The following is an 11,261-nucleotide window of genomic DNA, read 5'->3' on the forward strand; positions in this document are numbered from 1 at the left end:
TCTGTGACGTTGGAATAGATCGGGATCTCAGTTGCTATGATGTGAATCTGTACACGTGTTAAAAAGACAGTAATTCAGAACTATGCACACGCTTTATACCAACGTCAATTTCCTGGGTTTGATATTGCGTTATAATTATGTAAGATGTAGCCACTGGGCTAAACTAAGTAAAAGATAGATTTGGGGGCTGGGCACGGTGGCTCACACCTGTAACCCCAGCACTTTGGGAGGCTGAGGTGGACAGATTATTTGAGCCCAAGAATTTGAGACCAGCCTGGGCAACATGGTGAAACCCTGTCTCTGCCAAAAATACAAAAGTTAGCTGGGTGTGGTGGACCATGCCTGTAGTCCTACCTACTTGGGAGGCTGAAGTGGGAGGGTCACCTAATTCAGGGAGGTAGAGGCTATAGTGAGCTGTAATTATGTCACTGCACTCCAGTCTGGGTGACAGAGCAAGACTCTGTCTCAATAATAAAAAAGGTACACCTGACCTCCCCATACTATTTTTGCAACTTCTTGTAAATCTGTAGTAATTACAGATATTAATAGTTAATAACTATAAGCAATAATTATAGATTCACAAAAAGTTGCAAGAAATTGCAGAAATAATAATTATCGTTTCATTTTATTATTTTATTTTTATTTATTTATTTATTTTGAGACAGAGTCTCACTCTGTCGCTCAGGCAGGGGTGCAGTGGCGTGGTCTCGGCTCTCTATAAGCTCCGCCTCCTGGGTTCACGCCATTCTTCCGCCTCAGCCTCCCAGGTAGCTGGGACTACAGGCACCCGCCACCACGCCCTGCTATTTTTTGTATTTTTAGTAGAGACGGGGTTTCACCATGTTAGCCAGGATGGTCTTGATCTCTTGATCTCGTGATCCGCCTGCCTTGGCCTCCCAAAGTGTTGGGATTACAGGTGTGAGCCACCGTGCCTGGACTTTTTATTTTTTATTTAAAAAAATATTTTTGAGACAGGGGCTCGCTCTGTCACCCAGTACTGTGATCTTGGCCCACTGCAACCTCCAACTCCTGGCCTCAAGTAATCCTCTTGCCTCAGCCTCCTGAGTAGCTGGGACCACAGGCATGTGCCACCACACCCGGCTAATTTTTTGTGTTTTTGTAGAGACAGGGTTTCACTGTGTTGCCCAGGTTGGTCTTTATTATTATTATTATTATTATTATTATTATTATTATTATTTGAGACAGGGTCTTGCTCTGTTGCCCAGACTGGAGTGCAGTGGTGCGATCATGGCTCACTGCATCCTTGACCTCCCAGGCTCCAGCAATCCTCCCACCTCAACCTCCCAAATAGGTGGGACTACAGGCACATGCCACCATGTCTAGTAATTTTTAAATGTTTTGTAGTGGTGGGTCTCACTATGTTGCCCAGGCTGATCTCAAACTCCTGGGCTCAAGTGATCCTCCTGCCTCAGCCTCCCAAAGTGCTGGGATTATAGCCATGAGCCACTGCACCCAGTTGATTATTTTTGTAAAAAGCTTATTTAAGCTATGTAGACATAAGCACCCTCAGTTTGGTAGGTAGATAATATTCACATTTACTAATTAGTGTCTTGCTTTCTTAAGAGAAAACGCTGCCCAACTCGGAGCTATTGCAATTTACACGGTACTAACAGGCTATGAGGTGTTGCACAGAAATAAGTTTATTTACTTTTCCAAATAAACTAAACTTATTTCTCTAAATAATGTTAAAACATTCACCAAGCATTTTCCCAAAGTGTATTAAAATTACCCTTGCTTTTTTTTTGCACAAACAAACAAAAACCCACGGCAGAATTCAGTATCAGGGTCCGTTCAGGGGTTGAGGATCTCCCAGGCAGCCAGCCATGCATATTGAATCAGTCTTCTTTCCTTGAAGAAAACTCGGGTTTCATGGACAAAGAATGTTACGAACAAGTCAACTCTATGAACAACCTTTATTAAAATATTTCTGGGAGAAAACACCCTCTCCTCCCCAGCAGGCCCATGGAGGCTTCGGAAAAGATCCTGCAGGCTGCAGAGTTAAGAGCCGGATCCAGGCGTCCTCGGATGAAAATTCAGCTGAGTCACAATTGTTTCTGAGTTTTCAATAAAAAAATGTATCTTTGCACCCATTTTTTCTTTGGATTGGCACAGACTTTCTTGCCTCTTTTGGTGGTGAATCTGTGAAAGAGAGACATGGATAAGTCAGTATTGAGACTCTTTGCCTCCTGGGATGGGATAGAAAGGGAAGGAGGGGCAGTTCCCTCACTAGTCTTCCGGCCTTGCCACGAACCTGTTGCTGTCTGTCCCTGTCCCCTCTTCTCCTGGGCCTTGCCTCCCTCCTCTTTGCTACCTTGATTTCCACTGGAAACTGTGCCTCTAGACCCACGTCTTCCAGGTGCCATTTACCATTTTCCACCAGTTCTAGCCTGTAGCTTGTAACCTGCACCAGGATACTTAATTTTTTTTGAGACAAACTCTCGCTCCGTTGCCCAGGTTGGAGTGCAATGACGTGATCTCAGCTCATCGCAACCTCCACTTCCCAGGTTCAAGCAATGCTCCTGCCTCAGACGCCCAAGCAGCTGGGATTATAGGCACGCATCAGCACGCCCAGCTAATTTTTGTATTTTTAGTAGAGTTGGGTTTTTGCCATGTTGGCCAGGGTGGTCTCGAACTCCTTACCTCAGGCGATCCGCCCACATGGGCCTCCCAAAGTGCTGGGATAACAGGCGTGAGCCATCACACCTAGCCTTTATTTTGTTTTATTTTTTTTGAGACGGAGTTTCACTCTTGTTACCCAGGCTAGAGTGCAATGGTGCGATCTTGGCTCACCGCAACCTCCGCCTCCCAGATTCAAGCGATTCTCCTGCCCCAGCCTCCCGAGTAGCTGGGATTACAGGCATGTGCCACCATGCCTGGCTAATCTTTTATTTTTAGTAGAGACAGGGTTTCTCCATGTTGGTCAGGCTGGTCTGGAACTCCCGACCTCAGGTGATGCCCCTGCCTCGGCCTACCAAAGTGCTGGGATTACAGGCTTGAGCCACCACGCCTGACCTATTTTTTTTTTTGAAACAATTTCTCTCTTGTCACCCAGGCTGGAATGCAGTGACGCGGTCTCAACTCACTGCAAACTCCGCCTCCCGGGTTCAAGCGATTCTCCTGCCTCAGCCTCTGGAGTAGCTGGGCTTACAAGACTGCGCCACCTTGCCCGGCCGGTTCTTTCGTTGTAACAGAACACCTTTGTTGGGACACAGTTCACACGGCACATACAGTTGACTCTTCAACAATACGGGTTTGACCTCTGTGGGGCTACTTATAGGCAGGCTTTTTCCAACCAAAGGAGGATGGAAAATACAGTACTCCGTGATGCAAAACCTGCATAAATGCAGGGGAAATTGTATGCCGAAATCCTGGCACCAATCCCCTGTGGGTACTGGGGGATAACTGTAATTCACTCTTGTTTTTCTTTTTCTTTTTTTCTTTTGTTAGGGATGAAGTCTGTCTGTGTTACGCAGGCTGGAGTGCAGTGGTACGATCATAGCTCACTGCAGCCTTGAACCCCTGGGCTCAAGCAATTGTCTAAACCTCCCCACCCTGTACAGCTCCACCCATTTAAAGGGTATAATTATAATTCAATGGTTTTTTATTATAGTCATAGATTATGCAACCATCACCACAATCAACTTTAGGATATTTTCATCACCCCAGAAAGGAACCCTACACTCAACATGTTATTTAATTGTTAACCACATTTTCAAGGTTATTCATCACAGCTGATGGTTCTTGAACCCCTTATCTCACTGTGAGTTTATTAAAAGTGGGGGTTGGCTGGGACCAGTGGCTCACACCTGTAATCCCAGCATTTTGGGAGGCTGAGGCGGGCAAATCACCTGAGTTCAGGAGTTCAACACCAGCCTGGCCAACATGGTGAAATTCTGTCCCTACTGATAACACAAAAATTAGCTGGGCATGGTGGCATGTGCCTGTAATCCCAGCTACTTGGGAGGCTGAGGCAGGAGAATTGCTTGAACCTGGGAGGCGGGGGTTGCAGTGAGCCGAGATCATGCCATTGCACTCCAGCCTGGGCAACAAGAACGAAACTCAGTCTCAAAAAGAAAAAAAAAAAAAGAGTCAGGTTCTACCTGAAGCTCAGAGTCACACTTGTTAGTGTGCAGAGGGGGGGTTTCCAGGTTCCCATCCCAAGGCTCATCCTGGGGGTCTGCCCAGCACCCATCCTGTTCCATGGCTGACAGGGTCCCTGAAAGCACGTCCGAGAAATACTCACATTACAGCCTGCTGGGAGCAGCTGTTACTGGTGAATTCATAGCTTTGCACCCGGGTCCAGGGAAGGGACTTGTGGCTGTGTTGGAAGCAGCATGTCTTGGCTATGTCAGTCCTACCTAAAAATCAGGGAGAGGAAGGGCTTTGGAGATGCTCCTTTCCGTCCACTCCCAGGTGGTACGGGAAGGAACCCCAGGAGGGGAATGGGCCAGCTACGTACTTATGGCAGTTCCAAGGTGGAGACTCAAGAGGGACGCCAGGATCACAGCAGAGGCCACGGAGAGGCCCATCATGATGCTGCAAATCAGGCCCTTCACAGGTTTCTCCCAAACTCCTCCTGCCTGATCCCCTTTTATAAGGCTGAGATGGCTCTGAAAACAATTCCGGAGAATTTTGTGGTTGGGAACAAAAGCAGCACTTTTGACCCATCGAAGAAAAAGCAACCTAATACTCATGGGAAGGAAATTAGACAGCAAAGATAATCTGGGGCCGGGCGTCGTGGCTCACGCCTGTGATCACAGCACTTTGGGAGGCCAAGGCGGGCGGATCACTTGAGGTCAGGAGTTTAAGATCAGCCTGGCCAACATGGAGAAACCCTATCTCTACTAAAAACACAAAAATTGGCCGGGTGTGGTGGCAGGCACCTGCAATCCCAGCTACCCTGGAGGCTGAGGCAGGAGAATCACTTGAACCTGGGAGGTAGAGGTTGCAGTGAGCTGAGACGGCACCACTGCACTCCATCCTGGGCAACAGAGTGAGACTCTGCCAAAAAAGCAAAAAAACAAAACACCAACCAACCAAGCAACAAAAAAACCAAGTGACAGATGGTAGAGATCCCTTTATTGAATTCCATCAACAGGGACAAAAAAGGAAGAGAATTTGGGAGAAGAGCGCAGGCAGGCAGGCCCTAGGGAGTCCGGTTCCCAGTGCTGTTGGCTGAGTCAACACTTCCTTGTTTAAAAAGAAAAAGCAGAGGAAATTAAGTAATATTCCAGTGAACTGAACTAAGTTACTTTATAGCACAATTGGTTATTGCAGAGAGGTTTTTGGCTCTTGGGCAAAGTTTTGTTTGCTTATTTCCGTGTGGAGCTCTGGATGATCTCAAGATGTGAGCACAGAGTAGCCCAACCTCGACAGTGGATATTTAAAAACATGGTCCAGGCAGGTGCCAGCCCATCCATCTTCTTGGGGCCACACCGGCAGGGCCAGGGCTGGCTGGGGGCATTTGAGAGATCTCTTCTAACAAATCCCAAACCTGATCATCACAATCACCTGACGCTTAAAACAATACACAACAAATGAAAAAACAAACAACCAACAACAACAGCAAACAAACATATATCCAGAGAGGGAGAGCCTGGCCAATATGGTGAAACCTCATCCCTACTAGAAATAAAAAAAAAATTAGCCGGGCATGGTGATGGGCGCCTGTAATCCCAGCTACTAAGGAGGCTGAGGGAGGAGAATCACTTGAATGCAAGAGGCAGAGGTTGCAATGAGCTGAAAATAACTTTATTTCCCCAGGCCAGCCCTCCCCACATACCTTACCTCCAGCCTAGTGTCACAGTGCCTGTATTTCTGTCCAAAAAGTAATATGGGGTGTTTGCAGGCTGGACTCAGAGCTGAAAGTCTCCCTGCCAAGTAATGAGCATTTACCAGTGACAAGTGTCTATTGCATGCCAGACACTGTTTCTAACCCTCAAGAGAGCCTGTAAGCAAGACAGATGCCACCATCCTGCTGTCACTTTGTTGTTGCTTTTATTTATTTGTTTGTTTTGTTTTTGAAACTGCATCTCACTCTGTCACCCAGGGTGAAACTCCGTCTCAAAAAAAAAAAAAATTATAGAGCTCAAAGGTTGCCAGGCTGCTCTCAAACTCCTGGTCTCAAAGCAATCTGCTCACTCCAGCCTCCCAAAGCCCTGGGGTTATAGGGGTGAGCCACCACACCTGGCTTCAGCCAAATTTTTAAAAGAACTTAACAGAACTTTGTGATAGTCAGAGCTGTCGTAGGTGGGAAGAGGACAGATGGTGAGTTGCCTGTCACTCAAACCAGGCAGAACAGTCTGGATGATCATGAGAGGGTGGTTTGTTTATGTTTTTGTTTTTGTTTAATTGAGATGGAGCTTTGCTCCTGTTGCGCATGCTGGAGTGCTATGGTACAATCTCGGCTCACCGCAACCTCTGCATCCCGGGTTCAAGTGATTCTTGTGACTCAGCCTCCCAGGTAGCTGGGATTATAGGCACATACCACCATGCCCAGCTAATTTTGTATTTTTAGTAGAGATGGGGTTTCACCATGTTGGTCAGTCTGGTCTCAAACTCCTGACCTCAAGTTATCCATCCACTTCAGCCTCCCAAAGTGCTGGGATAACAGGCATGAGCCACTGTGCCCAGCCGTTTGTTTTTTTGAGACAGAGTTTTGCTCTGTCATCCAGGCTGGAGTACAGTGGCGCGGTCTTAGCTCACTGCAGCCTCTACCTCCTGGGTTCGAATGATTCTTCTGCCTCAGCCTCCGAGTAGCTAGGATTGTGCCTGGCTAATTTTTGTGTTTAGTAGAGACAGGGTTTCACCACGTTGCCCAGGCTGGTCTTGAATTCCTGACCTCAGGTGATCTGCCCACCTCGGCCTCCCAAAGTGCTGAAATTGTAGGCGTGAGCCACCTCACCCAGACTATTTTTTTAAATTAAATAAAAATTAACTGAGTATGGTGGCATGTGTACCTGTAGGCCTGTCTACTCAGGAGGCTGAGGCAGGAGGATCACTTGAGTCCAGGAGTTCAAGGCTGCAGTAAACTATGATCATGCCACTGCACACCAGCCTGGCTGACCAAACAAGACTCTGTCTCTTCAAAAACAAAAAAATTATTGGTCGAGTGCGGTGACTTACCCCTGTAATGCCAGCACTTTGGTAGGCTGAGGTGGGTGGATACCTTGAGGTCAGGAGTTCAAGATGAGTCTGGCCCACATGATGAAACCCTGTCTCTACCAAAAATACAAAAATTAACCTAGCGTGGTGTTGTGTGTCTGTAATCCCAGCTACTTGGGAGGCTGAGGCAGGAGTATCGCTTGAAACCAGAGGCAGAGTTTGCAGTGAGCCGAGATCGTGCCACTGCACTCCAGCCTGGACAACAGAGTGAGACTCCATTTCAAAAGGAAAAAAAAAATTCTCTTTGACTGAAATCTATATTCCCATTTCTTCTACCTGTTGACCCTGTTCTTTACAAAAATGCTTAACTTGTCTTTCTTTTTTCTTTTGGAAGATAAAAGGAAATCGAGGCTTAGGCAGATTTGAAGACTGTTCTTTTTATTTCAGTTTCTCTAGCAGGCCCTAAGACAAGGATTCTGGTGCAAGTCATTTATTTGGGAGGTGATTCCATGGGAGCCCCAGGAGAGGAGGGGGAAACTGAGGCAGGGAAGAAGAGGCAGCAACGCAGGGGGAGTTATCAAGCAGGTCATGGCGTGAGCAGCCAAGGAGTTCTGGGAGCCTGTGCAGGGCAGACCTCAGAGCTGGCTTAGCGGGGGGGCTCAGATACCCCCCAGTTCCCTGCTGTCCCTGGTTGAAGGCTGTACCCCACACTCCTGGCTTGTCTTATGAGCAAACTGAGGGTTCTCTGTGACCAGGAACAAGGTTCTCAGGAAGAGTCCCCAGGAAGTGGCCTTGGGTTTACAAAAGCGACCACTGAAGGGATATGGGGAGTTGCCCGACAGTATCCACTGAAGCCATGATCACGTTTGCCCCAGATGTTCTCTTCTTTAGGCTGAACTTTCCTTTTTTAAATGTTTTTTTCTTTGAGATTGAGTCTCGTTCTGTCACCCAGGCTGGAGTGCAGTGGCTGAAGCCATCCTTCCACCTCCCAAAGTGCTGGGATTACAGTGGTGCGCTGCCACCCTATATGGCCTTCTTACAAAGACATATTGGATTTAGAGCCCACTCTAACCCAGTATGTCCTCCTCTTCACTAATTACTTCTGCAAAGGCCCTATTTTCAAATTAGTTCACACTCTTTTTTTTTCTTTTTTTTTGAGACAGTCTCCCTCTGTCACCCAGGCTGGAATGTGGTGGTACAATCTTGGCTCACTGCAATCTCCACCTCCCAGGTTCATGCGATTCTCCTGTCTCAGCCTCCTGAGTAGCTGGGACTACAGGCACACACCACCATGCCCGACTAATTTTTGTATTATTGGTAGAGATGGGGTTTCACCATGTTGGCCAGGCTGGTCTTGAACTCCTGAGCTCAGGTCTCCCTTGGTCTCCCAAAGTGCTGGGATTACAGGTGTGAACCACCACAGCCAGCCAAAAACTTTTTTTAATTACCTGGGGCTGGGCGGGGTGGCTCACTCCTGTAATCCCAGCACTTTGGCAGGTTGAGGCAGGAGGATGGCTTGAGGCCAGGAGGTGGAGGCTTCAGTGAGCTATGATCCCATCGCTGCACCCCACCCCCCGCAAAAAAAAAGAAAGAAAGAAAAAGAAAAAGAAAGACAATGGCTGAGACGTAAACACTTCACGAGAAGGAAACCCACATGGTAAATATAAAAAGCAACTTGGTTTTATTCGTCATCACAGAAATACACATTTAAACCACAATATGCCAGTATTCACACACTCACCAGAATGACTACAACGGAAAAAGACGGAAAACACCAAATGTTAGTGAGGAAGTGCTGCGTGGCAAGTCATACTGCTGAGGGGAGTGGAAAACTACTGACAGTTTTTATTAAAGCCAAACATACGCACACTCTATAATCGAGCAATTCCACTCCTAGGCATGTGCCCATCAGAAACGTGTTCATGGCTGGGCGCGGTGGCTCACGCCTGTAATCCCAGCACTTTGGGAGGCCGAGGCAGGCGGATCACCTGAGGTCAGGAGTTTGAGACTAACCTGGCCAACATGGCGAAACCCCGTCTCTACTAAAAATACAAAAAATTAGCGGAGCGTAGTGGCTGGCGCCTGTAGTCCCAGCTTCTCGGGAGGCTGAGGCCAGAGAATGGCGTGAACCCGGGAAAGGGAACTTGCAGTGAGCTGAGATCACACCACTGCACTCCAGCCTGTGCAACAAGAGTGAAACTCCATCTTAAAAAACAAAAACATGGGCCGGGCGCAGTGGCTCAAGCCTGTAATCCCAGCACTTTGGGAGGCCGAGGCGGGCGGATCACAAGGTCAGGAGATCGAGACCACGGGTGAAACCCCATCTCTACTAAAAATACAAAAAACTAGCCGGGCGTGGTGGCGGGCGCCTGTAGTCCTAGCTACTCAGGAGGCTGAGGCAGGAGAATGGCATAAACCCGGGAGGCGAAGCTTGGAGTGAGCCGTGATCGCGCCACTGCACTCCAGCCTGGGCAACAGAGCCAGACTCCGTCTCAAAAAACAAACAAACAAACAAACAAACAAACAAAAAACAAAAACATGTTCCTATGTCCACCAAAAGACACACACTAGAACATTCATAGCAGCATTATTTATAATATCTCCAAACTGGGAACCACTCACATGTGTGTCAATAGTAGAATGGAAAATAAATTGTCATTTATCAACATAATACAATACTATTCCACAGTGAGAATGAACTACAATTACACACAACTCACAATCTAATGCTGAGGGGAAAAAGCCAGATATGAACCAGGTGTAGTGACTCACACTGCTAATCCCAGCACTTTGGGAGGCTGAGACAGGAGGATCACTTGAGCCCAGTAGTTGGAGACAAGCCTGGGCAATATAGCAAGACTCCATCTCTACAAAAACTAAGAAAAATTATCTGAGCTTGGTGGCACACACCTGTGGTCCCAGCTACCTGGGAGGCTGAGGTGGGACGATTGTTGGAGCCCAGGAGTTCAAAGCTCGGGTCTACCCAACAGAGTGAGACCCTGTCTCAGGGGGAAAAAAAAAAATAGATATGAAAGAATAATATAGGATTCCACCTGTGTAAAGTACCAAATCAAACAAGCAAAACTAATCTTTTTTTTTTTTTTTGAGACGGAGTCTCGCTCTGTCGCCCAGGCTGGAGTGCAGTGGCCGGATCTCAGCTCACTGCAAGCTCCGCCTCCCGGGTTCACGCCATTCTCCTGCCTCAGCTTCCCGAGTAGCTGGGACCACAGGCGCCCGCCACCTCGCCCGGCTAGATTTTTGTATTTTTTAGTAGAGACGGGGTTTCACCGGGTTAGCCAGGATGGTCTCGATCTCCTGACCTCGTGATCCGCCCGTCTCGGCCTCCCAAAGTGCTGGGATTACAGGCTTGAGCCACCGCGCCCGGCCTTTTTTTCTTTCTTTTCTTTTTTTTTTTTTTTTTTTGAGATGGAGTCCTGCTCCGTTGCCCAGGCTGGAGTGCAGTGGTGCGATCGCGGCTCATTGCAGCCTCTGCATGTTACCACCATGTTTGCCCAGGCTGGTCTCGAACTCCTGTCCTCAGGTGATTCATCCATCTTGGCCTCCCAAAGTGCTGGGATTACAGACGTGAGTCACCGTGCCTGGCAACATGTTTATTTCAATTACCTTGGATAGGTAGCCAGAAGTGAGGTTGCTGGGCTGTAATGGCAATCCTATTGCCTATTTGAACTTTCTGAAGAAACTCCCTCCTGTTTTCCATAATGACCGAATCAATTTACATTCCCAATAACAGAGTCAAGGCTTCCCTGGTCTCCACATCTCATCAACACTTATCATTTATCCTTTTTAAATGTTTTGTTCTAATTGAGACATGGTCTCACTCTATCGCCCAGGCTGGAGGGCAGTGGCAGGATCATAGCTCGCTGCAGCCTTGACCTCCTGGGCTCAAGCGATCTTCCCACCTCAGCTTCCTGAGTAGCTGGGACTACAGGTGTGTGTCACCACGTCTGGCTAGTTTCTGTTTTCTTTTTTATTTTTATTTTTAGGTAGAGACGAGGTTTTGCCATGTTGCCCAGGCTTCACTTATCTTTTTGATAATAGCCATCTAATGGTGTGAAGTGCTGTATCTCACTGTGGTTTTGATTTCCATTTCCCTAACGATTAGTGATGCTGAGCTT

The 11,261-nt window shown here is 47.6% G+C and overlaps 1 protein-coding gene across 1 annotated transcript; it reads right to left on the reverse strand.

Moving 5' to 3' along the window:
* Nucleotides 1-1,915: 1,915 nt before the first annotated feature.
* CCL26 (C-C motif chemokine ligand 26) lies at nt 1,916-4,676 on the reverse strand. Its single transcript, XM_010387443.2, has 3 exons — nt 4,481-4,676; nt 4,265-4,379; nt 1,916-2,160 (listed from the first exon to the last, which is right to left on the reverse strand). Exons 1-3 carry the CDS (start codon nt 4,551-4,553, stop codon nt 2,064-2,066), a joined length of 285 nt encoding a protein of 94 aa, XP_010385745.1. The 5' UTR covers nt 4,554-4,676; the 3' UTR covers nt 1,916-2,063.
* Between the last annotated feature and the right edge of the window lie 6,585 nt (nt 4,677-11,261).

This window comes from Rhinopithecus roxellana, chromosome 6, assembly GCF_007565055.1.
Source record: "Rhinopithecus roxellana isolate Shanxi Qingling chromosome 6, ASM756505v1, whole genome shotgun sequence".
In the NCBI taxonomy this organism is placed as follows: domain Eukaryota; kingdom Metazoa; phylum Chordata; class Mammalia; order Primates; family Cercopithecidae; genus Rhinopithecus; species Rhinopithecus roxellana.

Excerpts from the sequence above, each read along its gene's own strand:
- CCL26 (XM_010387443.2), bottom strand. The coding sequence starts at position 4,553 with ATGATGGGCCTCTCCGTGGCCTCTGCTGTGATCCTGGCGTCCCTCTTG. Across the intron at positions 4,380-4,480 it reads CCACCTTGGAACTGCCATAA|GTAGGACTGACATAGCCAAG; the intron begins GTACGTAGCTGG and ends CCTGATTTTTAG. Across the intron at positions 2,161-4,264 it reads TGCTCCCAGCAGGCTGTAAT|ATTCACCACCAAAAGAGGCA; the intron begins GTGAGTATTTCT and ends TCTCTTTCACAG.